This window comes from Polypterus senegalus, chromosome 2 (genome assembly GCF_016835505.1).
Source record: "Polypterus senegalus isolate Bchr_013 chromosome 2, ASM1683550v1, whole genome shotgun sequence".
Lineage (NCBI taxonomy): Eukaryota > Metazoa > Chordata > Cladistia > Polypteriformes > Polypteridae > Polypterus > Polypterus senegalus.
Window position 1 is genome coordinate 292634597 of NC_053155.1, and position 25990 is coordinate 292660586.

The following is a 25990-nucleotide window of genomic DNA, read 5'->3' on the forward strand; positions in this document are numbered from 1 at the left end:
ACAGCAGTCTGTCGCTGAAGGTGCTCCTCTGTTTGGAGATGATCCTGTTCAGTGAATGCAGTGGATTCTCCATGATTGACAGGAGCCTACTCAGCGCCCCTCGCTCTGCCACGGATGTCAAACTGTCCAGCTCCATGTCTACAATACAGCCTGCCTTCCTCACCAGTTTGTCCAGGCGTGAGGCATCCTTCTTCTTTATGCTGTCTCCCCAACACACCACCGCTTTCTTACACAGAGCATCAGTCCAATTTTTATTCTGAGATTTTAAATTGTGTAGATGTTATTTGTACTTGTTCTGCAACAGTCATTTTGATTTCAAGCCTTCATGATTGTTTTTCTTTCTATTCTTTCTGGTTAATTTCATGACACCATTTTGATGATTTGATTTGATTTTTCTTTCTTGGTTGTGGTTCCTACCCGAGTCTCATGACTCGTGATGTCATTGTCCTGGGATTTAAAGATTGTGTTCACTGTGTCTAAGATTTTAGATACTGAAAGAATATCGGTCAATCAATCAATCAACATTTATTTATATAGCACATATTCATACAAAAAAATGTAGCTCAAAGTGCTTTACAAAATGAATAGAGTAATAGAAGACACAATAAAAGATAAACATAAGTCAACATTAATTAACATAGAATAAGAGTAAGGTCCGATGGCCAGGGTGGACAGAAAAAACAAAAAAAACTCCAAAAGCTGGAGAAAAAAATAAAATCTGTAGGGGTTCCAGACCAAGAGACCCCAGTCCCTCTGGGCATTCTACCTAACATAAATCATCATATTTTCATGGAAGGACCTGATGATGATGGTCACGTAGACTTCTGGCTTTCAGTCCATCATTGTTGGAGCATCATGATGCTTTGAGTAGGTGGTGGCGCAGGCCGCCACCACAAAGAAACCGGAAAAAGAAACAGAAGAGAGAGTAGGGGTCAGTACGGATTTTAGAGCCACCATGAATAGTTATTATGAAGAATTGAACATACAGAGTATCAGGATTATGTTAAAGTGAAGTTATAAAAAGGCCATGTTAAAGTAATGTGTTTTCAGCAGTGTTTTAAATTGCTCTACTGTATTTGCCTGGCGAATTCCTATCGGCAGGCTATTCCAGATTTTAGGTGCATAGCAGCAGAAGGCCGCCTCACCACTTCTTTTAAGTTTAGCTTTTGGAATTATAAGGAGACACTCATTTGAAGATCTAAGGTTACGATTTGGAATATAACGTGTCAGGCATTCCGATATATAAGATGGAGCGAGATTATTTAAGGCTTTATAAACCGTAAGCAGTATTTTAAAGTCAATCCTGAATGACACAGGCAACCAGTGTAGTGACATCAAAACTGGAGAAATGTGTTCGGATTTTCTTTTCCCAGTTAGGATTCTAGCAGCTGCATTCTGCACTCGTTGCAAATGATTTATGTCTTTTTTGGGTAGTCCTGAGAGGAGTGCGTTACAGTAATCTAGTCTACTGAAAACAAAAGCGTGAATTAATTTCTCAGCATCTTTCAATGATATAAGAGGTCTAACTTTAGCTATGTTTCTTAAATGAAAAAATGCTGTCCTAGTGCTAGTGTGCTAGTGCACTAGTGTGCTCGGTGCTAGAATTGTGGATTTAAGTACTTAAGGCTTTGATTTTAAAATGGTATTTTTACATTATATTGTATTAAGCCTGCGGTGGGTTGGCACCCTGCCCGGGATTGGTTCCTGCCTTGTGCCCTGTGTTGGCTGGGATTGGCTCCAGCAGACCCCCGTGACCCTGTATTCGGATTCAGCGGGTTAGAAAATGGATGGATGGATGTATTAAGCTTGATAGTTGTGTATATAGACGGCACGGTGGTGCAGTGGGTAGCGCTGCTGCCCCGTAGTTAGGAGACCTGGGTTCGCTTCCCGGGTTTTCCCTACGTGGAGTTTACATGTTCTCCCCATGTCTGCGTGGGTTTCCTCCGGGTGCTCCAGTTTTCTCCCACAGTCCAAAGACATGCAAGTTAGGTGCATTGGTGATCCTAATTTGTCCCTTGTGTGTGTGTGTGTGCCCTGCAGTGGGATGGCGTCCTGACCGGGGTTTGTTTCCTGTCTTGCGCCCTGTGTAGGCTGGGATTGGCTTCGGCAACCCTGTGACCCTGTAGTTAGGATATAGCAGGTTGGATGATGGATGGATATATGTATTCATACATACTGTACATACACTTGCTGAACAAATTATTTGAGGCACTTGTGCACCTGATTATCAATGCAATCATCTAATCAGCCAACCATATGGCAGCAGGGCAGAGCATAAAATCATGCAGATACAGGTCAGAAGATTCAGATAATGTTCACGTCAAGCATCAGAGTTGGGGAATAAATGTGATCTCAGTCACTTCAACTGTAGCATGATAGTTGGTGCCAGATGAGCTAGTTTGAGTATCTCAGTAATTTCTGATCTCCTAGGATTTTCACACACAAAAGTCTGAAGAGTTTACTCAGAATGTTGCAAAAAACATCCACGGTGTGGCAGATCTGCAGACAGAAATGCATTGTTGATGCGAGAGGTCACTGGAGAATAGCCAGACTGGTTTTAGCTGATAGAAAGGCTATGTTCACTCAGATTACCTCTCAGTACAATATGGTGAGCAGAAAAGCATCTTAGAATACAAAACACCTTCAGCCTAGAGGTGGATGGGTTACAATAGCAGAAGAACACGTCATGTTCCATTTCTGTCAGCCAAGAACTGAAAGCCGAGTCTGAATTGGGCACAGTCTCGCCAAAACTGGACAGTTGAAGTCTGGAAAAACATAACCCGGGTCTATTGAATCTTGGTTCCTACTGAGGCCTACAGATGGCAAAACAACTCAAATCAATTCAGTTTAACTGCATTTTGTCAACAGTCCAGGCAGGGAATGTTTCCTTGGCACAGTTTCGGCCCGTTAGTATCAATCAATCATTGCTTAAATGCCAAGTTCATCCCTTCTAATTGCTACTTCCAGCTTGATAATGCACCATGTCTCATAGCAAAAGTCATTTCAAACTGGTTTCATGAACATGACAATGAGTTCAGTGTTCTTCAGTGGCCATTCCAGTCTCAGGATCTAAATTAACAGAATACCTTTTGAATGTGGTAGAATGGGAGATTCATATTATGAATGTGCAGCTTGCAGATGTTCAGAAACTGTGTGATACAATCATGTCAATATGGCACATAATTTTAAAGTAACGTTTCCAACTTCTTGCTGAATCCATGGTATGAAAAATTGAGGCTGTTTTGAGAGCAAAAGGAGGCCCTATCCAGTATTAGTGGGAAGTGGGCATTTAGGGTGATTTTTTTGGGTGCAGAATTGGCACAGAAATAGGAAGCAGAGGGTGATGGTGTGAGGAACTTTATCAGAATTGGCCGATGTTAAGAGTGGTGTTCCACAGGGGTCAGTGCTAGGGCCGCTGCTATTTTTAATATATCTAAGTGATTTAGATAGGAATATAAGTAACAAGCTGGTTAAGTTTGCAGATGATACCAAGATAGACGGATTGGCAGATAATCTAGAATCTGTTAAATCATTACAGAGGGTTAGGTTATGTAGCACAGTATGTAGAGTACAAGTCCAAGGAGGTTCTGCTCAAGCTTTATAATGCACTAGTGAGGCCTCATCTGGAGTACTGGGTGCAGTTTTGGTGTCCAGGCTACAAAAAGGACATAGCAGCGCTAGAAATGTTCCAGAGAAGAGTGACTAGAGCTACAGGGGATGAATTATGAAGAAAGATTAAAAGAGCTGAGCCTTTTCAGTTTAAGGAAAAGAAGATTCAGAGGTGACTTGATTGAAGTGCTTATAATTATGAAGGGAATTAGTACAGTGGATATTATTTTAAAATGAGTTAATCAAGAACAAGGAACACAGTTGGCAACCTGTTAAGGGTAAATTTCGCATATAAGAATTAGGAAATTATTCTTTACACAAAGAACCATAGACACTTGGAATAAGCTACCAAGTAGTGTGATAGACAGTAAGACGTTAGGGACTTTCAAAACTCGACTTGATGTTTTTTAGAAATATTAAGAGGATAGGACTGTATATTTGGAATATAGCATACTACATTTGTATAGTACTGTATAACACATACAGAAATAAAATAATTTTATAACTTCTATTATAATTATTGAACAGTTAGATACAAAGATAACAGTAATAGTAGTCATTAGTGACAGAATCACATTCTAGGCAAACTCTGTTAAGCATATACTGTATAGTGCCTCTTTGTGAAAGATTCAAAAATTTTTGTATAATACGTTATCTCTGAAATAAATCCGGTTTTGTGTTTCAAATTATCACCTGATTTTAATTCTTGAGTGTTCCATCTGCTATACTGATCATATTGCTTATTGGTATTTGAAACAGTTCAAATTCTTCTGGTGAAACTGTAATGTCAGCTCAGTCTATAAAAAGCAATAAGTGCATGATCTTTTACTGTTAGTACTATACAGTTTAGTAACCCAAAGTTTATTTCTAAGCATATATATGTTTTAATAATGTTCAAAAAATAGGCATGGGCTAAATTGTTCTCTCAAGATTGATGAAAGAAATAGAAGCATACGTAAAATAACAACTATATTCTTGATAAGAATGGCAAAGGTGAAAAGGTGACATAGCAGTGCAGATGTTAGCACCAGATTTCTGGGTACAATTCAGGTTTTAGTCTTCACATGTTGTTCCAGTGTCTGTGTTAGATTTCAAATCAGTTTTTGGATTTCTTTCATATCTCAGAGAAATACATTTTAGGTTTTAGGTACTATTTCTGAATTGTCCTGCTTTAGGTTTGACTGTGTGCACGAGTGTCTTATCTAATGACAGGTTCAAATCTTCCATGTCATGCTGGTATATATTAGGCTCTGACTGGCCTTACCTCAGCCAATTCACTCGAGGTGCTGTCAGTTGAAGTACAGTGATTACACAGAATTTGTGATCTGGAGTGCTCTTTGATAGGTCCGGTGGTTTTAATAATAATAATAATTCATTACATTTATATAGCGCTTTTTTATCAGTTACTCAAAGCGCTCAGCAATATCCCCCTCACTGCTGTTCTAGACAAATTGCTTTCATTAAATGGATTGATAGTATTTTTAGTTTGTTCCCTATTCCATTTTCTTCAAACTGTTTACACTATTAGAGAATCCTAAAGAATCAAAGCCCCCTTCATTTAAAAAATGTGTCCTGTAGTGTTACATGTAGTATTAAAAACAATCCAAAAAAGTGTTAATTATTCTCAGTGGAATCTTTACCAGATCATGCTATTTAATTATTGTCACCTTGTTCAGAATATATGCAGTAATTAAAATGATTTATTTTCATACTTAGTTGTATCTTATATAATTCTTTGGGTAGAATGGGCAAGCCCAAGTTCTGACCATGGCACCTATATATCAGTTGTTTTTAAGCAGTTGTATTTTGTGCAGATTATTTTAGAACATTTATACATTATGGAACCTGCTTTGCGCAATTTATTTTTGCACCATCAGCCAAAAGGCAGAACTAATCATGGAAAATGTGCCAGTCCATCACGGTGCCATACCCACACTAGTTCAATTAAGAATTATTAGTTTACCTAACATACATCTTTGGAATGTGAGTCCAAAAACCACAAAACCAAGAAGAAAACATGTTCTTTGTGGAGAGGAAGTGCTTATACCAGCTTACAAATATATAATGAAATAACTAGATAAAAATCCTAAAGGCTGTGGATCACAGATTTTCCATGACAGTTTGTGTTTATTGATGTTTGATTAACTCTGATGTATTTAGTTGTGTATAACGCTGACCTGGATTCTGCAAAAAAAAAACAAGACCTACATATTGGATGTGTGCTGCCTAATTTATTATAGTGCATTTCTGGTAATTGATTATATGTCACCATTTCCCTGTTGTACCCTGCAGATCATCTATGTGTTTCAGGCCATGTGATACCATGCATAATGGTGCAGCTTATCATTTTATGCAGGTAATTTTAAACTAAAGAGTATATAGCTCAGGTATCTGTTTTGTTGTTAATTATTTTGTCCCTGTATCTCCCTCTACAGCAACTACAGTGGTCAATAATCAAATGTTTATCATGACTATGTAGCCAATGCTTATGCCAATGTATAATTATTTTGATTTTTTTTTTCTTGCTAATGTTCCTCTAACAACCTTTATATTTACAGAGAATATAGGCCTTAACTAAATGTATGAAAAAAATGTCCTTTATTATGTAAGGTGTTTGTAAGCATGTACAGTATGCTGGAAATTTATCTCAGTAGTTTAATACTATAGAATGGATTCCTTATGCTTTAATAATAGTTTGGAAAGTTTCAAGTTAATTAAGGAGTACAAAGACAATTTAGTACCTGTGTTTTGAACTGATTTGATGCAGCATTTCTTAATTTTACTTTACAGTGAGAAGTTAAGCAAAATGACACCTTTTATTGGCTAACTAAACAGATTACAATATGCAAGCTTTTGAGGCAATTGAGGTCCCTTCTTTAGGCAGGTTGCAATCAGATTTTACTTGTAATTTACTTTTTCTAATTGTGCAATAATGAGCCTCATAGTAATTATGTCAACATTACTTGAATAACCTATCAAATAGCACACCAGATCACAAAGTGGAAAAATATATACATTCCTTTAAATAAACTGCTCAAAATAATTAAAGGAACACTTTGAAAACACATCAGATCTCAATGGGAATAAGAAATCCTCCTGGATATCTATACTGATATAGACTGGGTAATGTGTTAGGAACGAATGGATGCCACATCATTTGATGGAAATGAAAATGATCAACCTACAGAGCCCTGAATTCAAAGACGCCCCAAAAATCAGAGTGAAAAAATTATGTGGCCGGCTAGTCCATTTTGCCAAAATTTAATTGCAGCAACTCAAAATTGTACGCAGCACTTTGTATGGCCCCTGTGTTCTTGTATACATGCCTGACAACATCGGTGCATGCTTCTAATGAGATGACAGATGATGTTGTGGGGGATCTCCTCCCAGATCTGGATCAGGGCATCACTGAGCTTCTGGACAGTCTGAGGTGCAATCTGGTGGCATTGGATGGACCAAAACATAATGTCCCAGAGGTGTTCTATTGGATTTAGGTCAGGAAAGTGTGGTGGCCAGTCAATGGTATCAATTCCTTCATCCTCCAGGAACTGCCTGCATACTCTCACCACATGAGGCCAGGAATTGTCGTGCACCAGGAGCCACTGTACCAGCATAGGATCTGACAATGGGTCCAAGGATTTCATCCTGATACCTAATGGCAGCCAAGGTGCCTTTGTCAAGCCTGTAGCGGTCTGTGTGACCCTCCATGGATATGCCTCCCCAGACAATCATTAACCCACCACCAAACTGCTCATGGTTTTCTCAGTTTTATTCAATGTTTTTACATTTAGTTTACTATTACACTGTGCATTCTACGGTATAATTAACTATTTTTATCTTAAAAATGTTTAAAAAAATATATTTACATATAGCTCGTACGGTCTGGAACGGATTAATTGTATTTACATACAATTCTATGGGGAAATTACTTTGGGTCACGACCAAATCGGGTTACGACCAGAGTTTTGGAATGAATTACAATTGTGACCCGAGGTTCCACTGTACCATAGTTCGCTTGCGGTACCAATGTATTTGTGTAAATCCAAGACCGGGGGGGCAGGGCCTTCCTCATTCACTCGCCAGCCTCTGTTTGAGCTGGTCTACTTCTCGCCACGTGTTGGAGCGTACCCTGCCTCCGCTTAGCTAGTGATACCTGTTTGTTCAACAGACATTATCTACAGATTGTTAAGGAGTAACGTTTGACGTTTTTGAGAGAGAGATCACAGCTACATGTGTTTTAGAGGGTAGCTGCTGATTGCCAGAGATATCACGGCCATGTGGGAAACGCACTCCTGGCAGAGCTGAACATGATCAGATATACAGTAGTACAGTAGTGCCAACGTCTATTGATTTTTAAAGTTTCTCCTGTTTCATTCCTATGTGGGCTCAGCCACGGGGTACAGCTAGTTTATGTATATATATATATATGTATTTATACAAAAATCAATGCTGTAGTAAATCATAATAGGGGCCAAACTGGGATGTCCAGTGGTTTTGCATATTTTTATTATGTTTGAAAGTTTGTTGTACAGTATGTATGAGCCTTTGAAAAGATGATGCATTGTGTTCATGTTCCTTTTAGTTTAAAGTTATATACAGCCAAGACTGTATCATTTCTTCTTACACAATCAGTAATGTCCTAGAAATTTTAATCTTTTTTTTAAAAATTAGTAGGAAACAGCATAAGCAGAGCACTTTGTCATATTACAGTATGTTTGTGTGTACTAAGCTAGGTAATATTTAATAGAATTTATAACTTTTTTATTAGACTTCTTAGCCTTTACTCTTCAGAAGCACCCTTTTCATCACCTACAGAGAGGTCAATCAATATCAGTCTTATTCATTTTGCAAAGGAAAAAGAAAGATACGTCTACATTAAATTAGTATTAGTTAAATAAAAAAAAAAAATCTTTGAAACTGACTCATTTTGCTGTTAAACCCTATGAACAATGTTTTTGTCTTTATTTTTAACAGTATAATTACCCATACTGAATGTAATTTTGCATTTTCAGTGACATCAAAACACAAACATCTTCACTGGTTTTAATCAGGAGACTTATTTTTAATTTCATTTGAATTATGTATGTACAGAAATGTGTTTCATAACTCCACAATAATCTCATGATAGCCAGAAAATGTGTGTTTGCTTTATTTTTTATTTAGAGTTGATGTAGGTGGTGCAGTGTTTCACTGTGCTATCGGAACAATCTAGTCATTGTCTGGATGGAATCAACACATTCTCCCTTTTAATGTCTCCCAAAACACCTTTTGATGTCCCCAAAGATAAAGTTAATTGGCGATTCCAAGTTCTCCATCTTTGAATGTGTGTGTGTGTGTGTCTGAGTAGGTGCTACAATAAGCTGCTATAGTGTGCTGGCTTGGTTACTGCCTTCCATCCAGCGCTTGTAGCATTGGCTAAAGTCCACTAAGTTTCTAAAGTGAAGTCTTTTTCAAGAATGTATTTAAAATTGAAAATTTCTGTACTTGAGAATAATCTAGACTATTTCACATATGAAGACTATTGCTTTGTTAAGTGATTTATAATTCATTCAAAAACATAGATCCTCTTTTAAAGCAAAGTTAATTTCTGAATGATAATTCTATTGTGAATGTGATAAATGATATAAATAATGCCTGACATTTTTCAATCTTAATTTTATATAGCTCTTGATTTTATATTCATAGCATTTATTATCAAAAAGTGCTTTACAGAATTATCAAGATTACAGTACCATATCATGTAAGAAATTAGCATTACTTGGGGCACTTACTTCTGAATTAAGGGCCAGTGTGACTTGTGCAAAGCTCTCTCAGTAATTTAATCTCTTATTAAAATGTCTATAACGGCCCTCAGCTTTATATTCTTAGGCACTGTTTTTCTAACTTTCTGTCATATGCTCAATGTAATTATGTAACTAGAAAAATACTGCTTTTTTGTAGTATGTGAAGTTATCTTTGTATTGAATGCTGCAACCCTGGTTTTGACTTGAAGGCCCTACAGTGATGTGTACACAGTTGGGAGTGTGCGTGCAAGTGCAGCCTAATGGGGCTTGAATGTCATCATCCATTTTTAAATCATGTGTCTGCACTTCCAATTTGAGGTTTTCCCAGTTGAGACCATATGGTACACAACGGCAAAGAGCTATAAAAGTCCAGTACTATTTGCTTCCATAAATGTACCAGCAGTAATTACAAAATAAGGAAAGGAGATCCATATTTGGAATGCATTGTTCACAAAATATTGCGCTACATATTGGTTTTCACTCACCACTGAGGAAGACCTTGCTCAATCCACCAGTAATATACTTATATTTCAAAGAAGTGCAACATGGTAGGTACTGTAGCACTGCTATCTGATATGCAGTGTGCAGTTTGAGTCATGTAGTGTGTGTAGTTTGAGTATTCTTTCCAGGTTTTTGTGGGTTGTCCTTTTTCACCTCCTTGTGCTAAACTCGAGGTATTGCCATTTCAGTTTAAGGAGTTCATAGCCAACTATATTTTGTCGGATGATGTCAAAGTCAGATCACAATGATGTGATGCCAAACAAGTGCACCAAAACCCTTTTTGTTTGACTGATTTTTTGTGGCATGTTTTGCTAGTCATTAACAAAAGCAGAACAGACATTTTTAGCTGTAAGTTATTGTTTATGTCAGAGAAGTCTAATAGGAAAATTCTGGTATGGCCCCACCAGGCGTTTCATACCAAATGGATTGATGCAAATTACTATAAAACGAGAGAAAAATTAATATAGAAGATCTGAAATATGTTGGGTATTGATTAAATAGAATGAGAATTTAGAGTCCTTTTGCATCTAGTTCAGGGATGTTTCCTGCCTCTCACCTAGTGCTGCATAGATGAGCCCTGTTCGGCTGCACCCCTGAATTGGATTAAATAGGTTTAATAAGGAAATGAGATGAGATTTTGCAGTGAAGTATTTTAAATTAAGTGACAGGAACCTCTTTAGTAAGAGAGGAACATTTTACACATTTTTTGTAAACTAAAATATTTGTTTGTAAATTAAACATTTTAAAAAAACTTTATTTTTTAAAGTCATTTTGTTTCTGTATGTCTCAGAAGACATGGCTAAAAAGACTGTCTTACAGTATATATTCATCTGGCAAGTTTTACAGGATATTGTTTTGATCAAGTCCTCTTTTCCTGTAAATCAGAATGTAATCTTGGTATTTTCAGTTTGAAGCAATCATGGTTAAGGTAGGGTTGCCAACTCAGTTCTGTAAAAATCCTCTACACCCAAATGATGACCGAACATAAACAGTGGTAAACATAAAAGAGATTAAATATACCTTTAATAACTGTGTAGGCCATGTGTGACAAGGTTTTTTTTCACAACAACATACTTCTGTCATTTTAATGCTTCTTTGATTTTGTATTGATCAAACTTGTTATTTACTAATTCTGTTAATGTAGCCATGTAAATATTTACTTATAGCCTAACACACCATTTGACCTTTTTTGTTTTACACAAAGCTTGAAAAGTTCACCCTTCACTATTCTAAATCAAAGTTTAAGATTTGTGGATTATCCTTTTTGTTCACTTTCAATAATTCTTAGCTTGCTTTCTTATAATACCTTAAATTTTTAAAGATTAGAAATGTCGAGAAAGATATCAAGATGAGTGTTTTGAGCATCTTTATCCACAGCCCTCTTGTCTAATACAGAGGCTATTTCAGTCTATATTAATGTTTTCATTTCACATCACTTATGGTTTTCTTAATTGAATGCATTAAAACAAGAGGTTTCCTAGTGAAATTCCTGCACAGAGAAGATCCATCCATCCATCCATCCATTTTCTAACCCGCTGAATCCAAATACAGGGTCACGGGGGTCTGCTGGAGCCAATCCCAGCCAACACAGGGCACAAGGCAGGAACCAATCCCAGGCAGGGTGCCAACCCACTGCAGGACACACACAAACACATCCACACACCAAGCACACACTAGGGCCAATTTAGAATCGCCAATCCACCTAACCTGCATGTCTTTGGATTGTGGGAGGAAACCGGCGCCGGAGGAAACCCACGCAGACACGGGGAGAACATGCAAACTCCATGCAGGGAGGACCCGGGAAGCGAACCCAGGTCTCCTAACTGCGAGGCAACAGAGAAGATGAAATGTAAAAAATAAATTGAATTTAAACATAGTTTGCAAATAATCTTATCTACTTCAAAAAAAAATTTATTCAAATTCTGCAGGAATTATGTAAATTATTCTGTACTGTAATACAGCCATGAAATACAAAAGTAAAGTCAAAAAGAGCTGTTTTGCAAATATATACAATTTAAAATACTTTTTTTGATAGAACAGGAATTATACTATGTATATTAAAATAGAATATATCCTGATCTCTATTTTTCCTTTACTGTACCTTATTTTCCATATATACTTCTTGTTGTCACTTTCTATTTGAAGAAGACCTCTCTGTTGATCAAAGTTCTGCATATGACATTTGGAAAAGAAATTGTACCTGAAGCTTTGCCAACACCATTGAAACTGACAGCTGTTCCTTTGGTCAGTGTGCAGATGCTACTTGTAACTAAAGACATGTTTACAATAAGTATTACTGATAGGAATTTAAAAAATACTGTATAAAAGAGTAATTAAGAATAATCTTGAGTTATTTTGCATCTGTATATTTCTTGTTGGACGGGGCAGTGAGTAACACTGCTGCCTCGCAGTTAGGAGACCTGGGTTCGCTTCCCAGGTCCTTCCTGCGTGGAGTTTGCATGTTCTCCCTGTGTCTGCGTGACTTTCCTCCAGGTGCTCCGGTTTCCTCCCACAGTCCAAAGACATGCAGGTTAGGTGCATTGGTGATCCTAATTTGTCCCTTGTGTGTGTGTGTGTGTGTGTGCCCTGCGGTGGGATGGCGTCCTGACCGGGGTTTGTTTCCTGTCTTGCGCCCTGTGTTGGCTGGGATTGGCTCCAGCAGACCCCCGTGACCCTGTAGTTAGGATATAGCGGGTTGGATAATGGATGGATGGATGGATATTTCTTGTCTCTTCCACCCCCCTTTTTAATGAACATTTTGTTGGTTTAGAATACAATGACTTAGTTGAGAGCTGCATGGATCAGGCCTCCCTCCCCATACAGAACACCCTTGAGTTTACACAACACAGTATAGTTAAATCATATTGAGAATTTAGAACAAAACCTGCCTATAAATAGTTGTTGTTATTATATACTGAATGTTATCATTACATTATTTATTATCTGCTTATTTTCTTGAAAGTAAAAAATATTGCACTAAAATAACATGCTAGTATTACATAAATAAAATGATTAATTCAAGCAATAGTATAGTTCAAAGCCACAGCCTATAAAATAATTTCCATTTTGTATTTGAAAATTTCCTACTCCTGCTCTGTTCAGTGATTGCATGCTCTGGGTGTTGGGCAAGGTTGTGGGGCATCTGTTGGTGAAGAAGGATTCACTGATCTTGACTTTGTCAACGATGCTGTGATCTTCGTGGAGTCAATGGAGGAGGCTTTGATCAGGGCTCTTAAGAGACTGAGCGAGGAGTCTGAGTGTCTGGGCTTGCAAGTGTCCTAGATAAAAACCAAGATCCAGGCCTTTAATGACCTCTTGGGCACAGCCATCAGCAGTGTGTCTATCTGAGGAGAGAGTGTCGACCTTGTCGAGAGGTTTACTTACCTCGGCAGTGACATTCATGTGTCTGGTGCCTCTTCCTATGAAGTCAATAGACGGTTTAGGAGAGCATGGGGGGGGTTATGAGGTCGCTGGAAAGGGGTGTGTGGCGCTCCCGATATCTATGCAAAAGGATGAAGGTCCAAGTCTTTAAAGTCCTGGTGCTTCCTGTCTTGCAATATGTTTGCGAGACATGGATGCTATTCAGTGACCTGAGATGAAGACTGGACTCCTTAGGTACTGTGTCTCTTTAAAGAATCCTTGGGTACCGCTGGTTTGACTTTGTGTTGCTCATGGAGTTCCATATGAAGCACATTACCTGCATTGTGAGGGAGCGTCAGTTACAGCACTACAGCCATTTGGTGCAATTCCCCGCTTGTAAGATCCTCATTATTTAGGACCGGAGTGACTTGACCAGGCAAAGGGGACACTCACATAATACCTGTCTGCGGCAGATAGAGGGTCATTTCCGGAGGGTGGGACTGGACCGCGTGTTTGCCTAGGGGGTTGCCAACCAGGATCCCAAGCTGTTTTGTTGTGTGGTGGCTGTGGCAACGTACTGTTCTGGTGCATTCTACCCAACCTGACCTGACCTGATCTGACCTGTATTTGAATAGACTTGACAATGACAAGGGAACTATAGTGGAGGAGCTACAATTTGAAGATGTCTGGGGCTTGATCCCTATGCCTTTGTCTCAGTTTGAGTTTGTTTAGTAGCGCGTGGCACTACTTAAGAACATCATTATAATGCACTGTTTATTCTTGGTACAGTACAGAGTGTGTGTAATGTAAACCAAAGAAACATATACTTTATATGGGGACCATATTTAGTATGATTTTTATTAAGCTTTTTCAACATTTTCAAAGAAGCATTTTGCAGAGAAAATATGATTGACATCATTTTCATTTGATAGGTTGTGAGATATTATCTTGTTAGGTGATCATCGTGTCTCTAGAATGTCTTTTATGAATGACTTCAGTGATTTTAATCCTGGCAATCACAGTGCTGAAGAGCAGAGAAAGCTTACACAGTTTTATACAAATGAAACTCTAGCTATGAGTTGAACCAGGGCCTAAGGACTGGGTGGCAGTATCACTACTTGCTGTGTGACCCTATTTATATTTACTTATTTCATTTTGGTCATTCGTCCATATTTTATACCTGCCTTATAAAGCGTATTTTGAGTGATGGGATGTTTGGGGCAGAGAGTTATTTTTATTGCGAGGTTTCTCTGATAGGACTTTTGTAGCAGCAGATGAGCTTCAATGTGAAAATTGTATTTTAATAGCCCGGATTTCCTCTAATTACAGTGGAAAGTGGTTAGCTTAAAAAAATAAGTGTCTTTACAGCATGTTTTAAAACTGTTATTGCATATTTGTTATGATTCAATACAACTGTAACATCTACCTTTTATTTAACACAAATGCATATTTAAAAATGTACATTTCATTAACTTTTAAATCTTAATACAGTATAAGCCAGTCCTTTTGGTTTTAGAAGCTGGGATTTCTCTAAAAACATTCTATGACAAGATTTTTTTTGCATGAAAACCTTTGTTAAATAGAAGCATTTAATCGTACAGGCTGCTTGATGGCACTTCCAAATAGGAAACTTTTACCCATCTATTCATTTCTTTCTTATCTGATTATTCCGGTGCAGGTTCACTAGCAAATGGAGCCTTACTATTAGGCGGACAGAAACTTTAATTGGGACTCCAGTTCACTTAAGAGCACATTTACTCATCTGTTCTCACTAACACATCCCTGGCCAGCATTAGTTATGAGAATCCACACATGAACCAAAAATTCCATTCTGTTATCCTTATTGTATTTGGATATGTACTGTGTCAAATGGTAAAAATTATAAGATAAATGAATACATAGCAATGAGAATTGCATTACTGTTGTTTAATTCTGATTGGCCATTTGTTAAAAGTGAAGGCCAGATGGTGTGCATTTTGGAGGCAGCCATTTGTACTAAGCCAGTGACCCACCTATTAGGATCATCACAGCTGATCATTTCATAACAGAATGATGTTTTTTAGCTTTAACAATATTTATCATATTTTGATTGTATATTTAAATTAATAGGAAAATTAGCAACAAAAGTATTGTTTATCACATTTCTTGTTTCTCAAGAACTGTTGTAAGAATGTAATTTCTTTAGACCCTTTATGCTCCAGACTTCACATCTGCCTTCTCATTACAATTTTACCTTAGAGGTTAATGTAACATACTTTTGTAATATCTTGTACATTTAGGATATGAACATGTGTTGTCAATCTTTTTTTTTGGACCTACATTTGTTGGAAAAATCCATGACTGTATGATTGTAATGTTTATTTAAATGTTTTATGTATTGTGAGCAGAGTGAATGCACTGACATGATTCTTGTTTTGTAAACCTAGATAGATAGATACTTTATTAATCCCATGGGGAAATTCACAATGAACCTACACCTAAACTAAAATGAAGAATGTGGTATACAAGTGAATATTTTTGTTGAATAAATCAACAGGATGACACTCTTGTTTCTATTCTGAGGTGTACAGGCAAAATGTTAATATGGTTACCTGCTATTGTCATGTACTGATTCAGAGACGCTATGGTGGATAAGGGGGGCAGAGGTAGGAAGCTGCTTGCATGGAGGAAGCTATAAAGTTGCTGTTTGATTTAAAATAACCAAAATATACAGACAATTGCATAAAATGTAACCCGTATTTACTCTGCATTTAACAGAGGAAAAGAAAGCCTCGTGTCTTAGAAATCATGTGTATATTTATCAGAAACCTCTGTACACTTTCACCCACAAATATGTCTAGCTGTTTTTCTGTGTTGTTAAGAGAGTAGCAGTTAAGCCAGTAGCAAACTATACATCTGCTTATGGTGTGCATGCAGCTTGTCAGATGTTGTAGGAATAACAAAAAACATGTTCAGTGGCTTGGTGGGCTTTACCATATATATTTTTATAGATGACAATTGTTTTCACTTCTTGAAGGTTCATTTTTTGGATTTTTAATGAATGTTTTCAGGTATTTTGGTTTCCAACATCCACTTTATGTTTTATTTTGATATTTTAAACATTTGAACCTTTTCCAGCTAATCTACTTTTGATTGTAATACAAAAATATTTTAGCTTCTGCTTTATTAGATATGATTTAAGTCTGCAGATGACCTTGATCTTGTCCAAAACAGCATTGCAGCACAGTGTATATACAGTAATCTTCTCCACAGCTGCAGTTCAAAAGCACTGATTTTTCTTTTGCTGTCCTATTTCGATGCTCCAGATTTCCAGCCATACTGTATATCTAGGATAAATATTGCTTTTGCTATTTTTACTATTTCTTCATTTATTGCTCTCAGCTTTTTGTATTATGACTTATATCAATGTGCTACTTTAAGCCCAAGAAAAAAAAATCTTAAGCAATCTTGTTTTTATCTGCCCTCATTGGGTTGATCTTTCTACATTACATAATTTTGGATCTTATTTTAAGTGTGCACTAGGCCATAATTTGAACTTCCTTTGTCTTTTCAATTATTCTTTTGTTTCTGCTGTTGAAATAATGACATTGGTATTTTTATAGTATGACTGACAATTTTGGTCCCAGTTTCTCTTTTCTTAATTTCCGTCATCTTCATAATATACTCAGCATACTAGGTAAACAGACAAGACTTAAAAAAACACAGGAAGGCATTGTGGTTAGTGCAGACCTCAGAATAGTTGTTGCCTTCCTCAAGCTGTTAATTTCTTCCAATGTCATTTTTTGTCTGCGTTTTACAAAGACATTTAAGTAATGCTGTTTTGCACCAGTGAAGTGGACAATTGTGGGAAACTGTACATGTATACATGAATTTTTCTTGAGGTAGAACGTTCCCCATCTATGGTCAGTTTTTGCTTTGCTCTTTTCTCCATAAAGTAATCAGCATCACACAATAAAGGAGATAAACCATTAAAATACAGAATATTGCTATAAATTTATAGTGTAGAGTAAACAAAGATCATATTGTGGTATTTTTCTCTTTTTTCAAGATCTAGATACCACAGAGAATTTATTAATGTTAAATATTTATATGGTGTCGCAGATGGCTGGGGGGAGCGAACCGGCTGGGACGCCCAGGAGGACTAGAGAAGGGCTTACACCTCCCCCAGACCATGTGGGGGTGACCGCCCTGGTGCCGTTGTCACCGCCAGGGGGCGCCCCAATGCCTTTGGAGCCCTGGAACTCAGCACTTCCACCACACCCGGAAGTGCTGGGGGGAAGAGGAGCAGGGACACCCGGAGTGCTTCCGGGGATGCAGCCGGCACTTCCGACACACTGAAGAGTGCCGGTGGAAGATTGCCGGGAAGCACCTGGAGCACATCCGGGTGTGTATAAAAGGGGCTGCCTCGCTTCATACGATGACTAGAGTCGGGTGGAAGAGGACGAGGTCTCTGGAGGAGGCAAGGAGGCGACATGAAGAGGAAGAAGGCATTGTGTGGTGGCCAGGACTTTGGGATTTGTGTGCTGCACTGTACATAGTTGCAAAATTGTAATTAAACGTGTTGTGGGTGACATGAACGTGTCCGCCTATCTGCGTCCAGGTCATCTTCCACAACGGATATGCAGAAGGTACAGGTCTGAAAAAGAGAAATTTGAATTGATGTTCACTGGTGCTTTGCTAACATGGTGGTTACTACTATTGTACTGCTTCACAGCTCAGAAGATCTAAGTTTGAATCCCAACTCAGACAATGTAATGTGTAATGAATAGATTTTCCTTCCTACATCTCAGTGTTTACAAACTGCAGCTAAAAGATCAGTAGGTTATATTAACTGGGAGATCTAAATTAGCTTGACTTGAGTGTAAGAGTGTATGTGTTTGTGTGTGTGTGTGCACTGGTATATATACTTTTAAAATGTGTGTGTGTGAGGAAGTATGTTCAGCAGGGACTGATACCAATGAAAATGAATAATCAAATGAATGCCCAGTAGTTGATATCAACCTGCTTCTGTGCTGTATGGTAAAAATCAGAGACCTTTTATAACGACATTGACATGCGGGTAGTTGCACTAAGAAATGGAGACGGTATTTTGTTGCCATTTCTTTTGACTAGTGGCAACATTTTCATCCAAAGATTAATGACAGGGAAACAATTTGTTGGTGGCTGCCATATTTATCAACATCATCGTGGTGGGTGTTTCTGAAGCAGAGACATGTGATACACATCCATTCCACTGATCTGCTGTTGCTTGATCAGCTTGCAGACACAGCAGGACAGCAGGTGGATTGTAACCTACTTTTATAGACAATCTCGCTAAATCACTGAAGGCGGCTCTTTAAATCACAGTGCGCTGGTCTGACTTTACTAAAGATTCTCCAGGTGATGTGTACCATTATTTACAAAGCTGTCACTTTCTCTGAGTTCTAAAAATAAAGATGTTCAAGACAAAGAAGCACAGTGTTTGCCATTTCATTTCTTTTCAGTTCTTTCAGTTGTCAGTCTTTATTATAAGCTAGCGTGTGATAGTTCTTTCTCAGACATGGAGTGATGCTTGTTTGATTGCAGCCAATTTGTTATTGGTTGTGTCTTTAACAAAAATCTTTCACTATTACAACCTATAGAAATGAATTAGTATGAACTAAGCGATAGACCTTTGGTGTATATCACCAGAACTGATGTTCTGTATTATAATCCAAAAGACATGTTGGGTCATTGCTTCGTACAGGGGATTTCAAATCTAGCCTTAGAATTTTGATTTACTCTTCCTTAGGCATGTATGCCAGGTTAGTTAGTAATTTTGTGTTGGCTCCATGTGGGTGTTTCACAAGTGCACCCTGTGACACGTTGGTGACTTGTTCAGGGTTGTCTCGTACATTGCACCAGATGCTTTTGGGATATGCTTCAGTCCCCACAAACTTGAATTGCATTAAGCATGTTTGAGATTGCTATTCTGTTTTATGTGTTGGTAGCATTCAACCTTCGTCTTATTATTTTTTTAAACAGTAACAATTATGATATAGTGAAAAATAAAACCATAAAATGTATTTTTATGGTGGAAAGTCCAGGGACGCACCCAGCCTTGATCCGACCCGCGCACACTGAAAAACAGAGACAAAAACAAAGCAAACCGGTAATCAAACAACAATTAAAGAATGTAATGAACACAAATGAAATAAATGAAAACAACAATACCAACCCTGTTCCCCTTACGGCGACTATACATTAAATACACAAAGCACAAACAAAACACACACAGCAAAGTCCATGAAAAATGGCAACGGATGAATGATGATAGTTAGATTGTGAGTAAATTCTTTGACAGCATTATGTGGTACAAAAGATCTTAAGGTACCCGGTTTTTATGTTTTATTTAAAATATTTTATTAGCATAATTTATTTTCCCTCTTCATTTTAGGACACTGCTCTACTTCCTACCTTCCCATGCAAAAGTAAAACAGCAAAAATACAGTCCTCCTTTGGGTATACAAAACGTGAAAAATGGATTTTGATATTTTTGAGCTGTTTAGCTTTTAGAGGACAATTGATCTGCAGTATATCTCATAAGCATGGTCCCCATTGTTGCTTAATAAAACATATACAGTATGATGAAAGAAAGGTAAAACAAAGTCTAGGTTGAAATATTTAACTTTACTCAATCAAAATTAAAAATGGTACCTTGTGTGTGATGCAGCAAACAGTACATGAAGTCAGTTTATGTCCTAGATTATGAAAGGGGAGAAACTTGATGCACTCAAGCCACTGACTATTAAAGCAGTAAACATAATGACAGTGTGTCTTGATAGAAGTGGGGATCTGGAGGATGAGAGCAGGGCTCTACACTTCACTTGTTGGAGCTGCCTAATAGTAGAAGCAATAATAACAGCAGAGTCAGTAACCAAACTCAATTTACAGAGGTCCTGCTATACATCTGAAACCAAAATATGCATGACTGGTTGTTTTGTCTTAATAGAATAATATTTTACTCTAGTTTTACCTTTTGTATTATTAATATTTAGCCTTTGTCAGAATGCCTCAAATCTCACAGACTTAGCACTGTGTATAAGGTATTATAGTATATAACTTCTCCCCACCTTCCCTTCTACATTTATAACCTCAGGCAATTAGGTGTAGTTAAAGACAAGCAGGAGTTAAGTTACACTTTAAATAATGTATTATTGATAATATTCATAAATAATAACAATATGCAAAGTACAACTGAATATTGACAACCATACAACCTGATACATGGCGAAGTGTAGTTTCAGGCTGCACACAGACTTGTTAGTTACTTAAAATGTCTCTAGTTAAGGATCATTTTGTGGTCAGCTTTCTTCAGAACAGGCTGCATGCCTGTCTCAATATGGCCTCCGAGCTGTGCTCTTCGTTGTGTTGTCCTTTTCAGTTCATGGTGTGTGATGGTCTTTCATCAGTTTGGTAAGAGAGAGAGAGGGTGAGGTAAAGCATGCACATGTATAGGTTTTCTGTCCAACCCCTACAGCCAATAGGGGGTCATAGTATTTAAAAGCTTTTGATACAAACAAACTCCAAACAGCCATACTTCAGACCAATGGGGCAGAGAACACCTTCACACCTGCCCTCCAAACCATATGTTAAGGTAAAGCTTGACAGTTTGGCAGCCTGGCTTACCTGTGGGGGTTGACTGAGAGTCCAGCAGAGAAATGTTAGCCAAACTTATCTGAGGCACTTCTCTCAACCCTGTCGTAAAATTAAAAGGGGGAAGGAGTTCTTAAACCATCAAATCATTGCTGTTATTATCTATAATGTAACACTAATATTACATTGCTTTGTCTAAGTTACAACTAAAGACACACAAAATATTTATCAACTTGTATGCAAAATTTCACATCACAACACTGGCTTAAGCCTGAAAAAGTACAGAGGGCTTCAAGTTAGAGATATCAGTGTTGAAACAAAAAAAAAAAAACATGTGAGAGCATACCAATCAAAAGACTTGAGAGTGAGAGTCATCAGCTTTAAATGTAAATGTTTCATACAAACGAGTGGAGAGAATGACAAGTAAATGTGTGCCCCAGAAAGGCATCTGAAGTGCATGCGTGCAGAGAAAAATCAGACACAAGCTCTTCTGCAAGTAGTAACTCATAATTTAAGTCTAAATGCCTTGATTCATTGTAGCTTGGGAAAGCTACTCTGTTGTTTAATTCACCTAAGTCTTTTACTGTATCATGAGTTTTTGACTACTGTCCACAAAAATGCCTGTTATGTAACTCCACCTGGTATAAAACTCATAGCAACCTTGATGCCTGGGCAAGCTGGTGCATGACTGTTCTAACTGTCTGTATACTTGTCTTAAAAAGGAATAGACATGATTTCCCAAGTACAACACATTGTAGTGCATAAGCCTTGCTGAATCCCTTTGCCTCCATGACAATTTTCATGTTGAAAGAAAATCTAGCTTTCTTATGTATTTATTACACGTAATTTGGGATGTGAGGTCATTCTATATTAATGGAGAAATCACTAAGTCATGAGTGCTGTATCTGATGTAGAGGTTTCATCCAGGATCTCTGGTTTTTATGAGTGATTTATTATTTGATTTAGTGTCTTTATTTTTTTTCATAATGTTCTTTTTCTGACTTGTGTATTCCTGTTTATTGGCTAAGTAGGTATTAGGAGGGCTGTATATATTATGTCCCATTAATCTTAGACCCCTTGCAGTAAACCTGGTCCATGATGCAGACTTTTTCCTAAGCACCTAGTCCATAAAATACTTCATGATAAATGTTAAAACACTGTTTGTTTTTATTTAATTTTTTATTTAAGTTTCTCTTCCTCCTCCTCCTCCTCCATCAAACTCGTTCAGGTTAGTGGGCCCATTTCTCAGCTTTCCAAGTCTGAATAGGGAGGCTGGGAGGGCTCATGGTTTGGACAGCTTGACGCTTAAAATGTTTTCCAAATTTTGGAGCAAATTATCCACCCCACTCTTTGGTATGTTAAGAGAGGCCGTTTCTAGCAGGCATTTAAACTCAGTAACTGATATGGCTGTCCTCACTTTAGTTTTGAAACAAGATGAAGTCCCTCCTCTCTGTCAGAACTATAGACTTTGCTGTCCCTTATTGATGCAAAATTGATGGCACACTGGCTTCATATGATCTTCTAAAAATTAATTAATCTAAGGCAAACTGTTTTTATTTTTTTCACTTCTAAGTTGCAACAATGTGCATAGACTGCTACATATTACTGATGCAGCCCTGTCCTTCTCCCACTATGTGGCTGTCCTTTCTCTTGATATGGAAAAGACTTCAAATGAATTGGTCATTTTTATGGGTGGTTATTAATTGGAAGGCCTTTGTGGTGATGTATATTAATCTGATCAAAACTTTATACTCCTCCAGTAAATCTGTCATTAGGCCCACTGCTTTCTCATACCATTAATTTATGTGATTGTGTTAAGGATTTTTTGCCTCTACTGTAAAATGGTATACTTCTATCTTTTGCGACTGTGTCCTCAGATTGGTGGCAGCCATTGAATTTTCATCTCTAGGGAGTCTGCCTTCATGGGGTTCTGTTTGGCAGTTTGTGATTTATGACTTTTCAGTTCCTCCAGTCTCTTACCAGAGCACTTTGTTTCTTTCATTTACACCCTCAATCATTTCTTGGTGCAAGTGACATCTCTTGATTTGAACCTTTTCTTTTGCACCTACTTTTTGACCCAAATGAAACCTGCTTCTACTCTTTAATCTAACAGTGGACCTAAAATCTTTATTATCTGTCTTCTCCTTGCAAAATATCTTCATGCATGTCAGATTTCACTCTTGAAACCCAAACTACTTGTTCGTCCAGGTTAAAATAATTCATATACGTTGCATTACCCTCCAAGCGTATGTTATCTAATGAGTCTCTCTCCTGATTCACATATTTCTTCCTTTGTTTTACTAAACACACTCCTACAAATGTTCTGGCACTGCCATCCAGTCTTCTTTTTCTTATTCCCAAACTCCAGTTCTGTTGGACACTTGTCTGTATTGAATTTCCATGGAGTACTCTGGTTTTCTATCCACATCCCCAAAGATGTGCTATTTAGAATAATTGGCAGTTCCAAATGGGTCCAGTGTGAATGTGGATGTGTGCATGAGTTGCCCATATGATGGACTGACACCTGGTCTAGGACTGCTTATTTAAAATTAACTAAATCTAAAATGTTCTTTCAGACAGATATATTTGAGAAAAAACAAACAAACAAAAAAAAAAAAACAGAAATGTCTCTTACTGTGATTCTTGTTTAGTTACATTTGAATAAAAAAAACAAAGGCTGTTTAAAAAAAGATTATATATTTAACCTTGTTATTATTATTCTTTTTTTTTTGACAGCTTGTTGGAGGAGAATTTGATTTAGAGATGAATTTTATTATCCAGGATGCTGAAAGTATAGCTTGCATGGTAGAACTACTGGAACACTGTGATGTTACTTGTCAGGCTGAAATCTGGAGTATGTTCACAGCTATTTTACGGAAAAGTGTTAGAAATCTGCAAACAAGTACAGAAGTTGGCCTTATAGAACAAGTGCTACTGAAAATGAGCACAGTTGACGACATGATAGCAGGTATGCCTCATTATCTAATTATTTTTTACCAACTCTTTTTATATTGACAACATTTCAGAAATTTTCTAAATTAACAATTGTATTAACAAACAAAAAAAAAACAGTAAATAAATATTGGTTGAAACAAGTTAAGTAAATGTTTAATTGTAATTGTAACTGCTTCTTTGAAAATAATTTTTAAATATGTTTTGTTGTTTTATTAATGTTTTGTAGTATTCTTGCAAATATTATATTAATTTCACAAGCAACTATTATTTGTAGTATTTAAAACTATGAAGTTGTTTAAGAAGTTTATTTGTTAGTCAACAGTTTCGACATATGTATTATTGCACATAACATGTTGATGTATTTCTTGTCTCTCGGCATAGATATGAGATCTGTGTAAGAAGGTCTGAGGATCTGGGGCCTCATTTATAATGCTGTGCGTAGACAAAAACAGAAATGTGCATACGCACATTCCACACACTTTCTCTTTATAAATCCAAATCAACATGAATTTTAACGCACATACACACACCTACAGCCCCACCCTGATTCCTCCCAAAATTTTGTATATTTGAATATGCAAATTAATATAAATAGTCCCTTCTGTTCAGTGCTTTGTTAAAAGACAATGGTAAATGCATGTGTAAAAAAGAACAAGTTCATCGAATGTGAAGTGGAGGTCCTACTCAGTAAAGTGGAGGCAAGGAAAATCATAGTATTTGGTGGCTTAGGCAGTGGTGTGAGCACCTAAAGGAAATTGATGGAATGACACGCAAAAGTTCAGAAAGTCAAACAGTGCCGAAATAAAAAAGAAGTGGTCAGATGTCAAAGTCCACGTGAAAAGGGGAGTGTTTGAGTGTCATATGGAAATGTATTGAGGTGGAGTGGTGGCTCTGAGGCTAGAGATCTGCACTGGCAGTCGAAAGGTTGCCAGTTCAAATCCCGTAAATGCCCAAAGGGACTCTGCTCTGTTGGGCCCTTAACCTGCAATTGCTGAGCGCTTTGAGTAGTGAGAAAAGCACTATATAAATGCAAAGAATTATTATTAGGGCCACAGAGAAGAAAAAAAAAACAATAGGGACACAGTGAAATCTCACCTTTAATCTCGAAATTTCCACTTTAATCTCACAATTTATTTTGTCATTATAGTAGAACGTCGTAAACTTCATATTTAGGTTGATGTTTAATTTACTAGAGTTTCTCAAATCCTGTCACAACTAAAGTAGAATGTTAAATGCTTTGTACTCTATATGTTCCCTGACCCAGTCATTAATTGTTACGTTCTTCTTAAATGGGCTTTCTCAATGCTGACAAGAGTGCGCAGACAGCACACAGAATATATTACATTCAAGATATTACAGCTCTCTGAACATTTTAGAATACTAAGATGTACTTAATATCATTTTCATGATAAAATGTATTATAGCATGTATTAAATGTTGGGGAGTGGTGGTGGAGATGAGCTGGTGCCCCATCGACAAATTGTTCCTGCCGCCTGCAAAATACTGGCTGGGACTTGCATGACCCTTGGTGGAATAATTTATTGTGTCAGTACTGTGTCTGTCAAATGTACCAACCCCCAATTCCTGTCCTGTTTTCTTTCTCCACATAACCAATTGCCACACAATAAGTGCCTGTAACAAATGTAAAACCAGTTGTTTGCTTAAAATGCTGATTCTTCAAAAATTTTAAGGAATTAGAAAATCTTTGTTATATATGTTTAACACTAGAATCCCTGAAGCCTACGAAAAAAGTCGTAATTCCAGGCCGCCTTAAATTCCTTCTTCCTCTTCATCAGTGTCTCTGTTTTGCAAATGTGTCAATCAGCACAGGCAGCAAGCAGCCTGCTATCCCATCCCCCAGTGACGCAGCTGAAATTCTCTCAGCTCAAGTCTGTTTATCTGGGTGTGAGGTGTCTTGAATGGTATAGGGTGAATAATATATCATTATTTGAAATACATACATTTCATGTAAGTTCCATGTCTACAACTATCTGGGTTAATGTAGGATGACAGGAAATGTGAATGATGAACATATAACTTAAACATAAACTTTTTCATGTTGTAGTAAAATTTGTTAAAATGTTGATGTGAAATGTATAATGTGTGAAGACTGAAGTTAAAATATCAAATACTTTCACAAAAGATATAACAAAACAAGTGTGCCTTTA

At 37.3% G+C, this 25990-nt stretch overlaps 1 protein-coding gene across 15 annotated transcripts in view; it reads left to right on the top strand.

Moving 5' to 3' along the window:
* nbeaa (neurobeachin a) overlaps positions 1–25990 on the top strand; it is an 894135-nt gene that overhangs the window by 208236 nt on the left and 659909 nt on the right. For all 15 annotated transcript variants that reach the window (XM_039745777.1, XM_039745778.1, XM_039745781.1 and 12 more), the window contains exon 2: positions 23604–23835. In XM_039745777.1, the coding sequence (XP_039601711.1) occupies positions 23604–23835 (232 nt within the window). The remainder of the gene's footprint in view (positions 1–23603; positions 23836–25990) is intronic.